General features: G+C 42.6%; 1 protein-coding gene across 1 annotated transcript in view; it reads left to right on the plus strand.

Moving 5' to 3' along the window:
- The window catches only part of Vat1l (vesicle amine transport 1 like), a 166,621-nt gene that overhangs the window by 23,192 nt on the left and 122,636 nt on the right, over positions 1 to 20,793 (plus strand). The window contains exons 2-3 of the mRNA XM_051169134.1: positions 2,988 to 3,117; positions 9,418 to 9,633. Of these exons, the coding sequence (XP_051025091.1) occupies positions 2,988 to 3,117; positions 9,418 to 9,633 (346 nt within the window). The remainder of the gene's footprint in view (positions 1 to 2,987; positions 3,118 to 9,417; positions 9,634 to 20,793) is intronic.

A 20,793-nucleotide genomic window follows, 5' to 3' on the forward strand; every position in this document is an offset into this window, starting at 1 on the left:
CAGCTGAGAAAGTGGGAAGAAATAAGGAGTTAGAGATGTTGCCCTTCAACATGCAACCGTCACCCAGCATGGTGGGTGGAGAAGTCTCCATAAAGACCTAGCATATTCATGAGGCTGGAGAGATGGCTCAGAGGATGAGAACATTTGTCCCACAAGCTTGTCAGCCTGAGTTCAAATCCATGTAAAAATCTGGATGTGGCATCATGCATGCCTGTGACCTCAGCACTGAGGGAGGCAGAGACAGGAGGATCACTGAGGTTTGCTGGCTCCAAGTCTAGTTTCAACTTCAGTGGGAGACTCAGGCTAAAGGATATAATTTGGAGCGTGATAGAGAGGCCACCCAGTATTCTCTGGCGTTCATGTAGCCATGCACACATGTGCATACACTGCACACAAAATACTACACACATACACACACACATATGAGTGTGCACACACACACACACACCCCATATGCACACATGGTGTACTGTATTCTATAAGGACTCAAAAATATATTATGCTTGAAGTAAAATCTTTTAATGTTTTTTTAAAGATAAAACTGACTTAATCTGTGTATCTCCAGTTTCCTCATTTGGAAATGGGTACCACAATTAATTATTCATGCAAGTATCATTGAGTTTAAATCAATAAAACAAAAATACTCAGTATGCTCCATATCACAAAACAAACTGCTAACAAACTCCAGCTATGTCTGTTTCAGGAGGATGTGGGTGATGCAACAGGGAAAGGTAGTCCAGTGACAATAGGTCCCCTCTTACGTAGTGAAGCTGGCATTCTCATGACCCAAGGGAATCACTGAATACATTACTGTGGAAACACGCAGCTTAGCCCCACTGAGTTCAGTAGTTTAGAACTCAGCTTATACCCACTTCCTGCTGACAGTGACCAAAGACAGCCCTGCTAAGCTGTGTAATGGGCACATAATACGAAGCCTTCTCTAGGGGTGACTGTGTTTCTAGAATGGCTGAGTGGGCCTTTTCTGGCACTTCTTTAGCAGGTTCTTGGAAAACGAGAAGTGATCACACAAAGAGAAGCAGTGATGAGGTGGACTGCTCGATTTGGGACACAGAAACTCTTTGTATTGTTCTACAGGGACTCTTTGGTGAAGTTTATAGAAAGCTGATGTGGTCCCATGTCAGCTCTGGAACAGATTTTTTTTTTTTTAGCACATTCCATCTTTTATTTTAAAAAGAGGGATGAGTCTTCCTAAGATGTCCACATACTTCTAGACTTCTTAACTAAAGATGTGCACTATAAGCCTGATGTGTCTTGAAAACTTCCAATGAAGGCTGGTGCCATGTTCCAGGGCTTCCCTCGTCCTTAATTTTTACAAGCCAGTGAAGTGACTTCTGTCTAACCTTTGCCTTCCAGATGGGGAAACTGAGGGGAGAGAAGCCAAATTATTTATTCAAAATGTATAGTTAGAAGTGATACACTTAAGGTTTGAACTCCATCTCCCCAGACTCTTAAGAAGCAGGACCTACTGTTTGAGAATATTGTGGTTAAGAAATGGCAGAAATGATTGCCAACCATCAAAGTATGAAATCTGAACATCCATTTCAAATAGTAATTCCATTTTTCTGGCCTTGAAAAGAATTAGTCTTCAAGCCAGAAGCATACACTTTTACATAACTGTGACTACTCCTTTGCTCCACAGATGTTATTTGAGCATCTGATTTATGGTGTGACTGTGGGACCATTGCATGCTAGGTACTACAGAAGCAAAGAAATGTCATGATACACATGTGTTACCTCCCAAGGGCCCCTTACAAGATATGCATCATCTGAGGCAAGAGAGGGGAACCTCACCTCACTCATAATCAGGAGGACATCAAAAAAGCACTGACCTTTCAACCCACCCTTCAAGGAAGTCATCCTCTGACTTCCTTCATCCTGTATGAATGAGACTAATGAGTGAGAGCAAGGGACACGGGTAGAATTAAATGCTTTGGGGAATCCAAAGAGGCCTCACTGTGAATAAAATAGTTCAAGTTTTGCTTGGCCAGATGCTAATGGGCCTTGGGTTGGATGGGACAGGTTTTTTTTTTTTTTTCCTTAGATGTTGGCCAATGAGAGTGAGAAGTTTGTAAGAACTGCATCCCTTGCTAAAAGATGTGTTTTGGACAAGATGCGTTCCTCCATGCAGTTAGCAAATGCAGTTAAATGCTCCTCTAAGAATAGATCTCAACACAGAGCCATTGGGTACGTTGATGGCATGTGTGAAATTGAGCATATGATTTCCTAAGGCGATGACTTAGACATAATTTTCATAACTGTCTTGTTTTAAAGTAGTAAATGAATGGAAAATACCCCTGTTAGTTTTTTCATCCAGACATGACTTAGATTCTCTATTCTCACAGCCCTGGGCCCATCTTTGAGCCACCTTCCTCCCATAGAAACTAATGAGGTCTTTTGATGGATCCAGTTCACTGTTGTGACTATTGTGGGTGCTGCTTATGCACAGTGCTGGCATAAATATGTGTGATGATTGAGGAGAGGCAGTTGCTCATCGCGAGCCCTTTAAATTAGGTCTCCTTTCTCTTTCTGTCTCATAGGCTGATTGGTAGCCATTGTGTCTGGCTGCTTTCCGTATGTCCGTTCATAGCCACCCCCTAGTATATTTTTTAAGCCTTTGATTAAATGCTGGAATGTCTAATGACCACTCTAGTCAATATGTGTTTTCAGAAGAAGCGAGAACACACTCTGAGGGAGGATAAAGGGCTGAATTAGAGTGTGAACTGCAACCATCTCCACTGCCAAGAAAGCATTACTTATCCGCATAGAGATAATTGAATTTTGTTTTATTGCTGATATCTAGCTAAGTGGCATTACTATTAGGGGCACTTTGGGGAGAAGGAAATTTTTTTACAAAAGGAGGGAGAGGAAAGGAGGGGGCAGGGGGAAGGCAAGGGAAGGGAAGAAAATGCCAGAGCTGTGTTCTGGGGGACTCTTATTTTGGATATCTTTATGCTTTCTCTTCACAGTGGCCTGAACTTCATTGACTTGATGGTACGACAAGGGAATATTGACAACCCTCCTAAGACACCCTTGGTGCCAGGATTTGAGTGCTCCGGGATTGTTGAAGCTCTAGGGGACAGTGTAAAAGGATACGAGGTAAAGTCTGACTTAACCAGCAGTAATCGTGTAGAGCTTGTGTGAGGCAGGAAAACTGTGGAAATACATTTTAAATAATAGCAGCTATGTTTTGTTTTGTCATTTTGGTCATTTGTTATAAGATGAAGCATATTTATAATGAGAGGACCTTCCAAAATTTTTCATGGCTTTATTGGTTTGCTTATTTCTTGTAATTTTTCCCATCTGCTGTCTTGGTTGCTCCTGGCAACAGTTTGGGGAAATAGGCTGGGCAAGTTTTACTCTATATATATTCTTTATCCATACTTACTTAATATAGCTACTAAGACGGTTTGGTTTTATAATAACTAACTGCATACCCCTTTGTCCCAGCTACAGTTACTGTTTCCTACCTTCTCAGCCTTAACAATCAACCACAAAACAGAAAAGCAAGAAGAGTTACTTATTTTATAATGTGGTCCCTTAAAGTATTTACTGAGTTGATACTTTTTACCTTACTTGTAAATCTTGAACTATTTTAGGAATGGATACAACAGGGCTTTTGATTTAAAACACCTTAAGTCGAAGAATCTCACCCTGACAATAGGATAGATAGAGTTGGTAATGGATCCGTGGCTTTGGGAAGACAGAAACAGACAAATGGTATACTCCATTATGCTGCTTTCATACATGTGTGAAATTCTCTACAATAAAACATTTCATTGGAAAAAACAAAAGGATTCATGCATGACTTTTCCTACTGTTTTAACACAAACCAAATACGACTTAAGTCTATAAAAACTGAAGCACTGGGGCTGGCCAGGTGGTTATTGAATAAAGATGCTTGCCACCTAGCCTGATGATTTGAATTCAATCACTATAACACACATGGTTGAAGGCAAGAACTGCAAGTCCTCTTCCACCTGAGGGCTGTGGCGCACGCGCGCGCACACACACACACACACACACACACACACACACACTGTAGAGATTGTTACTATTCCTTCAGGTTCAGTAGGTGCAGTAATTCTTTGTGAGGCCAAAAGGTAGAAAGCAGATCCCATATTCACGTCACCAAGCCCATTTTACACATCCTAGAATCCCACAGCTTTTATCCAGATTCCCTGCAGTGTTACAAACACACACGCAAGGGATGAAGAGTGACGGTGAACCCTGTAAAATCCAATGCCAAAGTTCTCTGCAACTTGACCTGCAGCCTGCAGCTCACCGTTACCCCACCTGGAGCTCCACTCTACCTCAAAATACCGGATGTTCCAAATTCATGTTGACCAATGGCTGGAAATCTCATCCCATTTAGTTATGTTTCTGTCAAAGAGTTCCAAATAATATAGGAGAAGAAAAACCCAGAAAGGGATAAAAATGAGCCATGCTTTTTAACTACAACTTTCCATTCTCCATCGCTGTCAGACGTTTTCACCAAGGCACACATCTCTCCCTGGAAGTGCTATGTATATATGGATCTCTGTTCTTTACTCCTCAACATAACCCCAAAGGAAAATCTTACTCTGCTAGCCCTGAGCTTTGAATAAATATCAGTAAACAGAATTATTATTGGTCTTGGTTTAGAGGGATAACTTACAATATTCAATTAAATGCATTTGCCCTTTAAATACGGCTTCTCCTGTAGTTATCCCTGGCTTGAGAGTAACACCAAGCCTTCATATCAACCCCTCTCTTCTGCCAGTGATTTTCAGCTGCACGTATTTTTTTTTAAAGTCCCCTATGTGCCTCCATACAGACCATGATATTGGAGAAAGCCAACGCTAATATACTCCCTGAGATTTTGACTTAAAATCATTAATCGTGTTGGAAATGGAATTCCATGCAGCAACACGCTCTATGGCTCTCTTGGTTTGCTCAATAGCAAAGGATTGAAAAGTTGTTGCCAGAGGTCATCAGTAGAAAGCTGATTTGGACTCTTGGTCTCAGAGATGATTTTATTTTTTCACTACTAGCATCAACTAATTGGGTACATATGCATATATATGTCACATATATGCAAGTATATATGTGTATGCCGATCCCATTGCCTATAGCTGTGTTTGTTGTTTTGAGAATGAAATAAATGAATGACGAAGCCGAATGAGAGATGTGAGGGTGGACATACACTTCCACTGTGAAGCACATGGACACACTCAATTCATTTCATTCCATGTGGATGCTACAGGTCATTGGCTACTCTGCCATACTGAGTATGTGTCTCAGTTTTCACAAGTCTGTGAAGAGGGAGGAGGAGAAGGAGGAAGAAGAAGAAGAAGAAAAAGAAGAAGAAGAAGAAGAAGAAGAAGAAGAAGAAGAAGAAGAAAAAGAAGAAGAGGAAGAAGAAGAAGAAAAAGAAGAGGAAGAGGAGGAGGATGAAGAAGAAGAAGAGGAAAGAGGAGGAAGAAGAAGAAAAAGAGGAAGAGGAGGAAGAAGAAGAAAAGGAAGAAGAAGAGGAAGAGGAGGAGGAAGAAGAAGAAGAGGAAGAAGAAGAAAAAGAAGAAGAGGAAGAGGAAGAAGAAAAAGAAGAAGAGGAGGAGGAGGAGGAGGAGGAGGAAGAAGAGAAGAAGAGAAGAAAAGAAGAAGAAGAAGAAGAAGAAGAAGAAGAAGAAGAAGAAGAAGAAGCAGAAGAAGAAGCAGCAGCAGCTCTGGGTTTTCTTCATAATCAGGTCGAAAGGTTTGGATCGAAGACAACACTTAGCAGAGTCACTGCCAGTGGGATGGCCTTTCATTTCTCTCTCACTTTCTTCATTGGGCAGCCATTCCCTCTGCTTCATGTAGCAGAGCAGGTCTGTGTTTATCAGTGTATCACTGATCTGTGAATCCACGAATTTCAGAACCAGTTTATTCATTATAAACAGTTGTATGTGTTCCTTTTTTCTTGGTTTCTATGTGCCGTGATAAGTGTACTGGCTCCACATCACTTCATGGACATAGCATCCATTTCAGAGATGAGGAAAGTGACTTAAAGAATCACATCCAACATGGCACCATAGATTCCCCTGCTGTGCACTTACACAATATGTTTGCTTCATAGCGCTTTCCTCAAGCCCAATGGGTTACTTACTTGTACCTGGAGCTGAAGTACCTGAAGCTGCCACTCTAGCTCCATGACCTTTGACAGGGATTTGATACTTCTTTGGCTTTCTTTAAATGAAGATAAAATATTTATGGCCATTCATTTGTATACCAGGGCTACGATGGAGCCCATCTTAAAGGAGTTGTTGCTATTGTTGGGTAAGTGTAGGAAGCAAACACTAAGCTACAGGGAAAATACAACTGGAGAATCAATTATAAGAAAAATGTGCAAAAGCTGAACCATTTCTTTAGGAAAGCCATTCATTCTTGGGAGTTGATGTTGACCATAGCAAATTTATCATATTTGAAAACTGTAATAGAAGGAGCTAATACTTCAAATCCCTGAATATTTTAATTTATCTAGAAAACTGTAATATAAGGAGCTAATACTTCAAACCCCTGAACATTTCAATTTATCCAGAAAACCTTAATATAAGGAGCTAACACTTCAAATCCCTGAACGTTTTCATTTATCTAGCACTTGGTGACTCATGCAAACTATTAGAGTTTCTTTTGCTCTTTCCATTTATCTTAAATGATGACATGATATTTAAAACACAAAACACCTTGTCATTTAAAAAAGATTGCACTCCACCCCACCCCTTTTTTGCCCATAGTGTTTGGATAGGTCAACTGTTGATAGGAGTTCAGTGTCTATCTGTGCTATCATGAGGTTCACCAAAGCTTATATGAGTCAAACCACATGAAGCCTTTAGCAAACCACCTCCATGCACATCCAGTAAACACTACCACTTGCCCCGCCCAGTGCCACTCTCCTGTTCCACTCTAAGTCTAATTTCTCTCCCTCAGTTCATGGCCGTGTGTTTATGGGAGCCACTCCTCTACCACACTTAGTGTCTACTAGGATCAATAATCCTGGCATCTGGTTGGACACAAACACAGTGAATTGGACTGGTCAGAAGCCTATCTACGCATGAAAAAAAAAAACAAAAACAAAAAAGTGAATGAGAAGGTTCTGAATTCCTAGCCCTGTCCTCAGTGCTCAGGGAAATTTTAGGAAAACATTAACCAGCCTGGTTCATCTGATTCCCTCATCACCAAAATAGAGTAGTTAGATGACAACCGAGTCAGAAGGTGACTTGATACCGACGGTCCATGATGTGTCACTCAAAGAGGGGTGATGGCAGAGCCTGGATTCCATGGCCCTTGGAAGGTTTTAATACATTGGTCACAAAGGATCAAAGATGTCTTGAACTTGGGAGGTAGACGTGAATATGCACCTTTGGGGATGCTAGGTTTTGTTTCATGGGAAGGATATTTTTAATATGTACCAGATTTTAATTTCAGAAACCCCTCCAAAAATCATAAAATGTATTTATGTTTAAACTTGAAGTCTGAAATACATCCATGAAAATGGAAAACTTCCTCTATCCAGTATTCAGTGAGTCCAGTAGTACTTACAGCCTTGAGAGAGAGAGAAAAAAGAAGGCAACTCTGAACCAGAGCTACAGATAACTCTGAGCAAGGACTTCTCACCATCTAGAGCATAAAGGAGATAGAGAGATGAGAACTTGTTTGTGTCTTATCCATTTAAATCTCTGAGAGAAGAAAAGAGAGATGTAAGTATCAGATACTCCTCTGTGCCCAGCCATCAGACCACTGCAGTGACTAATTGCTCCCTTAGAGCAAGCAGGCCAGGCTCTGCCTTGTTCCTATGCTGCTAAGGCACATCAGGGCTTGGTGACCAGATCTCTCTCCTGAATTGAGTTATCTCAGTTCCTGCAGGGATGCCTTGATGCCGGAACAGACATGCGCAGAACATAGATGTGGTCCCCACTTGTGTCACCTAATTGAGCGTCTCTTAACCCAGGTCTGATAGGTGCCAGAGTAGACAAGTGGGTCTTTATAGACACTGTGACATCCATACACTGTGCAATCTCTTGGAACACATCAACCCTTCCACACAGGAAAACACGCTCTTTACTCTTATGGGCCCATGTCTGAAACATCACCACACTCATGCCATCTGCTAAAGAGTTTATTTTCTACTAAAACATTCCTTCCAGATAAAGTTGCTGCCTGAGCCCTGCCACTCAAGGTATTTGCCACCTGTGCTTTTTCAGAGAATATGAATGATTTAAGAGTACAAATTATAATGTATTTGCCATAATATCACCTGTTCGTGGAATTCAAGACTGAGAAGTGGTTTAGATAAACAACCATGGCAGGAGAGCACTGTGTGATGTCATATATCCAGGTCAAAGACATGATGCACCCTCAGTTTCAGCATTGCATCATGTGGCTAATACCCTAGAGAGCTGCCATGGAGATGAAATAACTGATGTCCTATGGAGATTAGAGTTCAGCATATAATTGTTTTTCGTTCATTAAATGGTTTTCTCTGTTATAATCAAATGTGCAAATATAGCAACCCCTCATGAAGAGGAATTTATTTCCAGCCACAGGGTAAATCCAAGGGCACTTGGATGTGAAGGCTAAAAGACACCACACAGGAAGGGCACAGGGTTCAGGCAGATGGCAGTTTGGGATGGAGAGAGGGAGTGTTATGTCACCCTTCTAACTTTATCAGGTGTGCTAACACTGCTCTGCTACCACCTAAACAGCCTCCAGGATTCTACCGACAGAATTCATGGGTGCAGCCCAGTTAGTAGAATGCTTATCTAGCACAAGGTCCTGATTTCAAGTCTTCAGCACAGTATAAAGCAGACATGCTGGTACACGCCTAAAATCCCATTTCTCAGAAGGTGGAGACATGAGGATCAGAAGATCAAGGTCATCCTCAGCTACATAGCAAGTTTTAAGGCATCCTATAATACATGAGATTGTTTAAGAAGGAAGAGGAGGAAAAGATAAGGGCATAAGAGGAGGAGGAGGAGGAAGAGGAGAAGGAAGAGGAAGAAGAGGAGGAGGAAGAGGAGAAGGAAGAGGAAAAGGTGGAGGGGATAATTATTTCAGTGACAGAATGAATTTTCCCATCTTGTGGCAGTGGAAAAGAGATAACGGAATATGGGTAAGTAGGAAATCCAGCGCTCTCAATGGCTCATTAAATAACCATATTATTTATAGCAGTTTACTGAAATTGTATAGAAAAGTGTTTCATCAAAGAACAAATATGAAAACCATGAGGATTTCTATAGAGCTCACGGTGTATGAATTACTAGAAACAGTCTATGTGTGTTATTTAAGAGAAGCACTGAGCATGTTATGTACCATGAACAGCTTCCAGAGAGTCTGGTCCTTGTCCTCAGAACCCCACTTTACCTTGTATTTCTTTATTCCCAGATTGGAGACCGTGTCATGGCATTTGTCAACTACAACGCCTGGGCAGAGGTGGTCTGCACACCAGTGGAATTTGTCTACAAGATCCCAGATGACATGAGCTTCTCTGAGGCTGCTGCTTTCCCCATGAACTTTGTCACAGCATACACGATGCTCTTTGAGATTGCCAACCTCCGGGAAGGAATGTCTGTGCTGGTGCACTCAGCTGGTGGTGGTGTGGTAAGTTTGCTGCTTGCAATCCTATTTCTTCAAGGTCATGTTGGGGCAAATGGAGTTGAAATTGACAATGTGATTCTTATGAGAGTCTTGGTCATTGGTAGGAATAATTTGCAACAGTGGTGGCATTCACATGAATAGCACAAGCCTGTATAGATTACTGCAGTGGGTGTGTCTGGTCTTAGGGTAGTCTCAGCTCAGGCACGGTTTTTTGTAGAGAGACTCTGAGTCTTGGCATCATAATGTTCTGTGTGGATCTCTATGAGATACCTATGCAAGTCACATCCTACTGGTACTTTATAAAATGCCAAGAAAGTGGATAGTGTCTTTTTCAATTAATTGCAGTATTTGACATTATTCTTATGGTAACATTCTAATTGAATTGTGCTCTGGTATATTTTCTTAAATGGGAAAAATGAGACAGAACTTAACCTGTCACACTGAGAATTGCACATGAACCTTAGGTCACCCAGGAGAGTGATCACACATGGGCATATTTTGTGTGTAATGTTCCAGGTATATCCTTGCCAAGTGGAACAATAAAGGAAATTAAAATTTCTGCTCTATTGTTCAGGTATGGTTGGTTTTTCTTCTACGATTTTGGCGTGTTTTTGGTATTTATGTCCAATGCGTAGAATATGTCCTTTACATGGACAAGTGCTAGGCTTGGCATGTTCTCCTGAGGTCTACCTGGAACTTCCATCATTCTGAGAGCACATGGTATGACTTAGAAACTCAACCAATAATCATTAGGCACGTGCCATGCTCCTGACCCCATGGATGTTCAGATTAAAAAGAGAAGGCATAATCTAACAGAATTTGAGAGGTTTCCAAAGTTATGCTTCAGAGATGAGATCTTATGATTGAGTCTATCTCAGATAATTTCACTGGAGGCTTTGTTAATACTGACTTTCTTAAAAACTTGGCTTTTTACAATTATTCCTTGCTCCACCCCACCCTAGCCCCAAGATCTTTACTGTTACGAATAAATGCTCACATATCCAAAATGACGTTTGTGAACCTTGCCTCCCAAATTCATCCCTGATTAGCTAAATACAGTTGCCTACAGCCTGGACTGGACAGAAGAGAAGAAGGCATCACTAAGGTTTATGGGCTTGGTGTCACAGAAGGAGCATGAGGAAGGAGAAGAGAGGAGCAGGTTGCCATGGGTTAGAAGCCTGAACTAGAAACATGTAGCCAGGAAGAACTTGCTCTGAGGATTGGTGGGATAGAGAGAAGAAGTTCAAACAGAAAACATTTGCAAGTATTTATGGGAGTTTGGGCTTGGGAATAGACAAGTTGGCTTGGGGGTTAAACTGTGCCCAGCCCCAGTGCATTTAAAGTCATTAAAAAAATCTAACAGGCTTCTGTGTCTTTTATTTATATAATAGCAGGTTAAGGATTAACTGCTGTATTAATGATCATATGAATTAATATTAAACATTTATAATATTTCTATAGCTGGCTGGCCAGCAATCCCCAGGGATCTCCTGTCTCTACCTCCCCTGCACTGGGGTTATAGATATCACCACATCTTCCTTTTTAACATCAGTGATGAAGATGGGGACCAGGCCCTTGTGCTTGTGTGGCAAGCACCTTACCAAAGTCATTTTCCCCATCCCATGAATGCTCATTTCTTCATTTCTTTTTCTGGAACAAAACAAAACAAAACAAGCTCACATCCAAAAGTAAGGGTATGGAAATCTCAGAATGTCCTAAGAAGACATCTTTAATCTTATTCACAAATTTGCAGATGTCTTTTGACCCTGAGTAAAGAAATAATAAAAACTAAATGCCCTCTAGAAAAGAGATGACTTCTATTTCAGCTGCTAAGAGCAAGCCAGCCATTTAGAGAGCTGGCATTTATGGTCCTAGTGGGTCCTTCGTACAAAATGTGAGGGATGTTTTCGTGTTACCAGCAGAAGCACCCATCTGTATGGTGATGTTGGTTTCCGTCTTGCCACGTGTTACAGTAATAGTTCAGCACACTCACTTGTCAATTTGATTGGCTTTTGGATCAACGAAAACACCAGCTCTTGGCCATTACCAGGACTTTCTTGATCAGATTATTTTAATCAGGAAGGTCACGCTCAATATGGGCAGCATCTTCCAAGGGCCATCCAAATAATAAGACATGGATGACAGAAACCTTGCTCCTTGCCTGCCTGCCTCCATTCTAATAGGCAAGTCCACCTATCCTGTTGATGCAATGCTCTTTCAATGATGGTAGAACCGGTTTCTTCTAGCTTGCAATGTAGGATAAAGACCAGTAGCTTGCCAGGAAACTTAAAGGCCTTCAGCATCAGATTGGGGCCAAGGTGCCCAGTCTCATGGACCAAGCAAAGAGTCAGCAGAATTCCTCTGTGGTCTCTGCTTCAATTCCTATCTCCAGGGTCCTGCCCTGAGTTCCTGCCCCCAATGTCCTTCAGTGACAAACTGTCACCTGGAACTGTAATCTAAATGAACTTCTTCCCACCATGTGCTTTTGGTTAAAATGTTTTTATCAATAGCAACAGAAAGCAAACTAGAACAGTCTGTTCGCTAGAGCAGTACTGATTTTTCGTCTTCCTTTTTGTGCTGAGAACAAACAGAAAAAAAAAAATCCATTTGTTCAAGAGTACATTTTGCACATTAAAAAAAAAAGATATTCTTGGGAGCTCACAATAATTTTTACACTGCTTTATTCTGGGATTGCAGATATGAGCAACAATAAAATGAGAAACAGGTGAAGGAATTAGAGAAAGGGGACAATAAGAGGAGAAAAATAGGTTAATGCGCATGATGCAGGCTGGGGGTGCATAAAAGGTTTGTTTGAGATGGACAACAATTTTCTCCGTTGGTCTCATAATAACTGGTGAAAGTAAGGGGGGATGACCATTCATTACAAACAAGCTATGCTTATTTTTATGGAAACAAGCTATTAGAGAGAAAAAATGCTGGCTTGCAGACTAGGGAGCTGATTTCCTGTGGCTTCTCATAAGGAACGTATGTGGGAAAGCCATGAGAATCCTCTCTGGAGCTGCTTCAGCTATGACAATATTGCCATGGAGTCTCTGTGTGCTGTGCTCCCCAGGCTGTCTAATAGCACTGAAGCAACATGGGAGCAGCAGCATGGGAGACAACATGCTGTGACCTCTTGGTGGTCTGGCTTCATCTTTGGACAGATTTAAAGGTGTGGTTGGGCTTCCTATCTCTCCAGGGGGAGGCCCCCTTAAAGAACACTTCTCCCAAAACCAATGAAACAATTCAGGGTCATCACTGAAGGGAAGAGTGTGGACCGAGGCATACTTACTTACATATACAGACAGCCATTCAAGCTGGGCACTGGTGACACTGTCTTGCAGAAACGAAAATTGACCTGGTGAAAGCCTGGACCACTTCTACCCTACATCGGGGAGATGAGTGAGTCCTCCAACTTAGAACCAGATTCCTCCTGAGACAGTGGCTGGTGACTCTACTGAGGGTCAGGAAGCTCCTTAAGCCAATTTCATCTGCTTTGTCTGTGACACTCTTAGAGAGGAAAGGAGGTACTCCCCACCATGGTCACAGCCACCCTGTGTACAGTTGCTATGGCAGGCAGGATAATGGCTCCTGAAGATAACAGAGTACCTGACCCCTTTGAGTGTGTTTCCTTGTACACCAGGGGGGATTTTATAGACCTGGTTAGGGTAAAGAGCCTTGAGATGGAGAAATTATCTCAGATTGTGGCTGGTGCCAATTTACTACCAAGAGTTTTTGAACCTAGAAGAGTCACGGAGGCTTAGAAATGCTACCATTTGGCTTTACTAACAGAGTAAGGCTATGAGCCAAAGAAAGCCAGTGTGTGGGCTGGAGAGATGGCTCAGAGGTTAAGAGCAGTGCCTGCTCTTTGAAAGGACCTGAGTTCAATTCCCAGCAACCACATGGTGGCTCACAACCATCTATAACGAGATCTGGTGCCCTCTTCTGGTATGCAGGTGTACATGCAGGCAGAACACTATATACATAATAATAAATAAATCTGAAAGAAAGAAAGAAAGAAAGAAAGAAAGAAAGAGGAAGAAAGAAAGGAAGAAAGAAAGAAAGAAAGAAAGAAAGAAAGCAAGCAAGCAGGTGCCCTCTAGATGCTGAGAGAGATACAGCATCTCGAGCCTGTAGGCAGAAACAACTCTCCCTACATTTTGGTTTCTGTTGACTGAAATCCATTTCAGGTGTGAGATTTCCGAAGGCATAACACAAGAAGGGCGTGCTTTGTGAGCTCCCGAGTTTGTAGTAATGTGTCAGAGAGGCCACTGTTCCCTGGACTGCCCCTCACAATGGACATCTCACTGTGGCTTAGCAAGCAATAGAAGGGTTGTAATTTGTACCCCACTCTCGACGGTTCTAAACCTACTCTTTTTCCACTCAGCAACCCAGAATGCTGGGAGAACATAGGCTGTTCATTTTCAGGCTTCCACTTACTCAGATCTGGCGGAATGGCTCGGTCTGCAAAGTGCTTGCCATGCAAGCATGGGGACCTGAGCTTGATCTCCAGAACCTACAAAAAATTCTAAAGCCAAGGAAGCAGAGACAGGCACATGCTGGGGCAGCCAGTCTACACTGCTTGGCAAATTCCAAGCCAGTGAGAGACTCTGTGTCAAAAAAACAAAACAAAACAAAACAAAAACAAAAACAAACAATCAAAAAACAAAGTCGAGAACTCCTGGATGCACGCATGCGCGCGTACACACACACACACACACACACACACACACACACACACACACACACACACACACACACACACCATCACCACCACCATTTAGTCAAATTTCAGAAATAAGTATAGACATTTAAAAAGCTCTAAGACTGTTGCCCGGGTGTACATGTTCTAGCTTGATATTGATGTGATGGTAAAAATTAAACCTCATTAGGATAAAACTGCCTAAATTGAGTTTCTGTAAAATGTATAGTCTTAAGAGTGCTAAAATTTCTGTCAGCTTTGCAGTAAAGGTTGGGGTGGAAAATTTGCAGATAGCTCATAAAGAATACCAACCTGAGCTGTGGTTTTATGGAACTATAATTGGGCGCCGGGAAATAATTCAGAGCAGAGCAGGATGTGTGGTCGCTGGAGTCGCCCAAATGTATCCATTGCTCTATCAAAGCCTTGGATACATCAATTTCCTCTGACTATAGAATGACCAGATGGCCTGAAATGGTAATGCCCCTAATCAAATCTTGAGAAACTGGTAGAAAATTGGTCCATGAGACCTAGAATTGAAAGTAACAAAATAAGCAATGGTGTGGGACTCATGTCAGGAATTGTATGGGCTTCGTTCCAATCCCACTCAGCATGGCTTGCTGATGAAGCACCTGAGTTTGGGCATTGTGACACAGGGTGTGTGCCAGTTCTGGATGTGGTATGACTGCTACTGGGAAGCCATTTCCATCTTCTGTGGCAACCAATGCTCTCTACTTTGGGAATTATTATTTTTCTATATTCCTCATATCTGAGTACTAAGTGTCCTGATCCCCATTGGACAGATACAGGAGCTAATATATAGGAGGTATGAGAGCGGTACGGCTGTGAGACTCACAATGCACTCCCAGCCTCTTACCCCTGTATTTCTTATTCTCGATGCTCTACCACCTGCCCCTACCATCAGAGAGACAAGGAAGTGAGAAGGGTTGTCCTCACAGAGTCCCTCAGTAAAGGACTCCAAGAAGACGGTGCCAGATCAACGTCTCCCTCCCCCACACTCCTTCCAGCCACGCTGACCCACTCAATCTTTTCAGAGCACAACAAGCACTTGAAACATCTGTGCTCTCTCATATCCTCTTTCTTCTTTCCAGAATGATCTTGCCCAATTCAAATGTCACCTCCTCCGAGAAGTCACATAGCACTCTATGTCTAGGTAAACACTTCTGTGGAAGCTACAGAAGTCTTACAGCTTTTCCTTTGCATGTGGGTTCACCTGAACAGTCTGTCATGGTCTGAGCTATTATCCAGCAGGAAACAGAGATAGTTATGTGGTCAAAAAAACCCTGAATTGAACATTCAGCTCAGGGTTCTAATGCCTAGATGATGGTGAACACCTTAATATCTATAAAGAAGAAATGGCATTGTCTACGTCAGGACATCACATGGGAAGTGAGAAAAATGACATTAGCATTATGCCAGACATAAAGCCCATTAATTTTCTACAGAAAGAAAGAGGTAGAGAAAGGAGAAAAGAGATAAAGAAGGGATGGCAAAGGAATGGATTTGGAAAGGAATGAAAGAGAGAACAGAGACAGAGAGGAAAAGAAAGGTTAACCTTTATATTCATAGTACCAGGAACAATCTTGACCCCAAAGCAGGGCTGAATAACATTATTTCTGGCAAATGTTTGATGCAAGCAACATCAAACATGGCTTTACTTTTGTTCATATATCTACTTTTCAAGATATGCATTGAGTTAACACCTCTCCTCTACCCAAACCCATAAGAGCTTAATCACAAAGCATTGTATAAGCTCAAATCAAAGGGAATAATGCAGAATATCTGACTGGTTCTCCACAACACTGACAAAGTAATGAAAAAATTTAAAAATCAAAGAACATCTGGGAAACTATTACATATGAAGACAGGATATATATGCACTAGATATAGCTCAGAAGAGCTATGAAATGGAGAAATTACCTTTAACAGATTGTCCCATGGACAAGGCTATGGAGAAATTTTCTTTATCAATGACTGACTGATTGATTGATTGATTGATTGACTGACTGATCGATTGATTACCACAGGGTAGTCCCACTCCTGGGGGGAAGTGATCCTGGATGATATAAGAAACCAGGCTGAGGAAGCCTGGGAGTGCCATGGCCTCTGCTTCAGTTCCTGTCTCCAGGTTCCTGCTAGAGTTCCTGGCCTGATTTCCCCTAAAAGAGGCACGGTGGGGTAGAGAATGTAAGTTAAGTTGCTTTGGTTAGTGTTTTGTCAAGGCAACGGAAAAACCAACAGGTGGAAGTGTAACAATATGGGAACCTGGGATGGAGAATGTGGCCTAAAGGGAAGACTGGTAAAACGCAAAGCAATTCTGCAGTTTGGTTAAAAGGAGGCTTATTTCCTAGTTTGAGTGACTGCACTCCATAGTGCAAGGCATTGTCATTAAGGACAGCAAGGCAATGTCTATATAGGAAGCCTCAATACTCTCTTTCCGACCTCTTTGTAAAACTAAAATTGTTCCAGATAAAGAGCAGAAGGAAAAGTAGACAATTTGAGCAAAGGGCTTCTTGGATAAGATAAATGGATTGTCAGATTCTTTCTGCTTCTCCAGCCCTGCCACAGCAGCCTCTAGCTTTCCCCAGGCAAAATAATTCTTTAGAGGAAACAGAATGCAGCTAGGTCTCCATCAATCCTAGCGTTAGTTGTGAATCAGAAGGATGAAGCATCTCCAAGTCTTCCCTAGGAGTGGATGAGGTTTTGTGTGTGACCTCCCAGGTGAGAAATTGTGAGGAAGAGGAGGAGGAGGAATAGGAAGAGAGACAGAGAGACAGTGATGAGAGAGAGAGAGAGGAGAGAGAGGGGGAAGAGAGAGAAGAGAGAGAGAGAGAGAGAGAGAGAGAGAGAGAGAGAGAGGTAGGGAGAGAGAGAGGGAGAGGTAGGGAGAGAGGGAGAAGTAGGGAGAGAGAGAGAGAAGCAGGCTGAGAAAAGCTGAGCTTTCCATGTGTTTGGAAAGGAAAGCACAGTTTGACTTTGAGCTAACTGCATATAGCTAGATGTCTTCACTCCGTTTGGCATCATTCAACCCCTTGAAAAGGAGCAAGCACAAAGGGAAAGGGGGAGTCTCTCCTGGGGCACCCTAAGTCTCCACTACAGCATCTCATAGGTCCAAGCCCTGGTGACTCCCTCCAAGTGATGGACTCACAATTCTTTAGCATGAGACCTTGAGAACATGGAGGAAGAGCCTCAGTGTGTTGAAGAGTTTAGGGGTGTAGAATAATTCCTTTGTTTCTTTTCTTGCTGCTGATCTGATTCTAAAAAAAAAAAAAGTCTAGACAAAAGCAACATAAAGGAGAGACACACACAGAGAGATAGATAGAGAGGGGGGCGGTGTTTTGACCTAGTGTTCAAGGGTACTGTCCATCACGGTGCAGAAGTCATGGCAGCAGGAGATGGAAGGAGCCAGCCATTTCACATCCACAATCAGGAAACAGAAGGTCGAGTTCATGCTGTTGTTGCCTCCCTTTCTCCATTTACTTCTAGGACCCTAACTGGGGAATAGTACCACCCACAGGGAACGAGTCTTCCCACCTCAAAGCAATCAAAATAATTCTCCATAGTCATGGCCTAGAGGCCTGTCTCCCAGGGGACTCTAGGTTCTGTCAAGTTGGTGGTTGACACTAAGCATCACAGGAAGACAAACCATCTTGGCAAGGGTCAGTTTTGATATAGAATTTGTGGCTTTCTCAATATTTCATCCCACTGTGGTGGGGAGAGCATGGTAGAGCAAAGATCACGCCACAGCAGCCAGTAATTCTCTCTGTGGAGATTTGTGTTTTAGAAGAGTACTTTGTTGAAAACAAAACCATGATTGATCATGAAAGGCAGTAACACCAACCCAGCTACTCAAGCCTACAACTTAAGTGCTATGGTTAGCTCTTCTCTGACACGCTGTCCCTTCCCAACCTGTGATCCATGCATTTATTCACTCACACATCCAGCACCTAGATTGTGAGAACCCACTTAATTTAAGACATTGAATTACACAATGGAAGTTGAACAAGGAATGAGACAGATTCTCCTCTTCCAATGAGAAGCCCCATAAATTTAAAAAAAAAAAAATGGACACATAAATCTATGATTGCATAGATAGCTTTGCTGTGGGTTTGGAAAGAGACACACACTAACATGAGTGTTTATAATAGAGAACTGGCCTGGGATAGAGCCGGGTGTGAAATCAGGAAGACACTTCCTCATGGGAATGCCATCATGGGCATGCCATCAGGGGCATACCATCATGGGCATACCATCATGGGCATGCCATCATGAGCATACCATTTACACTCTATTCAAGGATGATGGGTGAAATTGGATCTTGGTGGGAACAGAAAACATTTGTGAGACTCACATTTAGGATGAGTTGCGTACAAGAATAGGAAGCCTTATTGGAAATGGAAGAGGGTTGGGCTTTTTATGGGAAGTGGAGGGTATGCCTTTGGTTGAAGGATTCCAGACAACAGGATATATTTCCTATGTCCAGCACCCTCTCTTCATCTGTCCTAGCTTGGTTTCTGTGCCAATAAGTATGACCAAAAGCAATTTCATCTCACAGGTTATAGGCCACTGTTGGCGGAAGCCAGAGTAGGAGCTCTAGAAAGGCAGGGACTTCAACAGGGTAGGAACTCAAAGCAGAAACCATGGAGGGTGCTGCTTACCAGCTTGTTGCTCATGGCTCATGGTCTGATAGCTTCCTTATACAAGCCAGGACCACCTGCCCAGGACTGGGACCACCCATGTCAACCAAGATAATGGCTAAAGACATGGCTAAAGGCCTATGTAATTTAAGGAATTTTCCAACCAGGGTTCTGTCTTACAACTCTAGGCTATGTCAAGTCACAGCTGAAGCTAACCAGGAGCCCATCCTTCTGCTATTCAATTGTGGTTCCAATATCACTCTCCAGCCTTTCTCTTGCAGCTTCTTAAATATTTTCTGCTCACAAGGTCCTCTCTTTACTATGTTTTTTTTTTAATTTCTCTCCTTTTGGTATATGATGTATGTGTGTGCTGTGTGTTTGTGTGTGCTTGTGTGCCATAAGCATGTGGATGACAGAGAACATCCTTGGGAGTCAGTCTTTGTCTTCTACCTTATTTGAGACAGCGTTCTTTGGCTGTTCATCTCTGCTTACACCAGGCCCATAAGCTTCTGGGGATCCATCTGTCCCTGCCCCTGGCCCTGCCTCCTGTCTCACCATAGAAGTGCTGGGATGACAGATGCATTCTACCGTACTTTCCATACTTGGCTGTTACATGAAGTCTGGGGACTCAACTTCAGGTTACCGTACTTGCATGCCATGGACTTTAACCACTGAGCCATGTGTCCAGCCTCACCTCGCTTTGTTCTTTTAGCTCCTTGCTTATGGTTGGAATGGTTCTACAGCCCACCAACCTGCCCTGATATCCCTTTGCTGGAATCAACAGTGGAGATAGTGGGAGATAACGGGGTTCCTTCTCAGGTTAAGCTCAGTGTCCTTCCTTTCTTGGAGTATGCTGCCCACACTGTCAGAGTCCTTTGAAGCTCCTATCTGGCCACTTTACCTCAGTAGGACAGAAGGACTTTTGGCATCCAGAAAGGGTATGTGAAAGAAAGTTGGCTGACCACCCAGCTCTGTGTTCTCCTCTGTGTGAGAGCCCACACAGCCAGGGGTTGCTTTTTAAGCTGACCTGACTATGCCCCAACCTTGAATCTAGCTCAGCTGATGTGCTGGGACAGACTCTCTAGTCCACACCACTTCCCACCACGTCTCTCCCATGTCTCTCCCATCATTATCTCCTAGGATCCTTCTCCCCGTTTTCTCAAAGGTGTTGAGTTCAACCTGAGAGACATTCTGAACCTGGTACTGTTCCATCAACCTGGAACCCTGAAAAGTTTCACTTTCTCCCCTGGCCCCGTCCACCCTCTGCCCCCAACCCAGATGGCCTTCATGTAATGAAGGGGAAGAAAAGAGAACGCTGCCATCTAAACCACACAGATGTCCTAGGATCTCCTGTTCTTGGGATGTGTCTGCTGTTTCTGACTCCTGGTCTGCATCTTCCTTCTCTTTGAGTGCCCCCGAAGGTTGACGATTTCTGACGTGAGCACCATAGTTGGAAAGTCTGGGTCCAAAGCCTAGTGCCTTGAGCAGCTGTTTTACATCTCAGTTTCCTCATTTATATAACAGAAACCAAAACAATGCACAGTTACTCAGAATCTCTCTATTAGTGCGAAACGAGCTGACAATTCAGGCATAGAGTATTAGCCATGATTACGAGAGGATCAGCTTACCTCATCCCATCCCCTCAACCCAGAAAATTCATATGTCATTGTTTTTGTGCATAGTCTCTGCTTCATAAAGACAGTCAATATTTGTATAACAAAAAAGCTCATTACTTGAAAAAGATTCTAGATGAAAGGTCTACTAAGAAGCCCTGCCACAGAATTAATCCCAGAGGGAAAAATAATA

This window comes from Acomys russatus, chromosome 26 (genome assembly GCF_903995435.1).
Source record: "Acomys russatus chromosome 26, mAcoRus1.1, whole genome shotgun sequence".
NCBI classification, from domain to species: domain Eukaryota; kingdom Metazoa; phylum Chordata; class Mammalia; order Rodentia; family Muridae; genus Acomys; species Acomys russatus.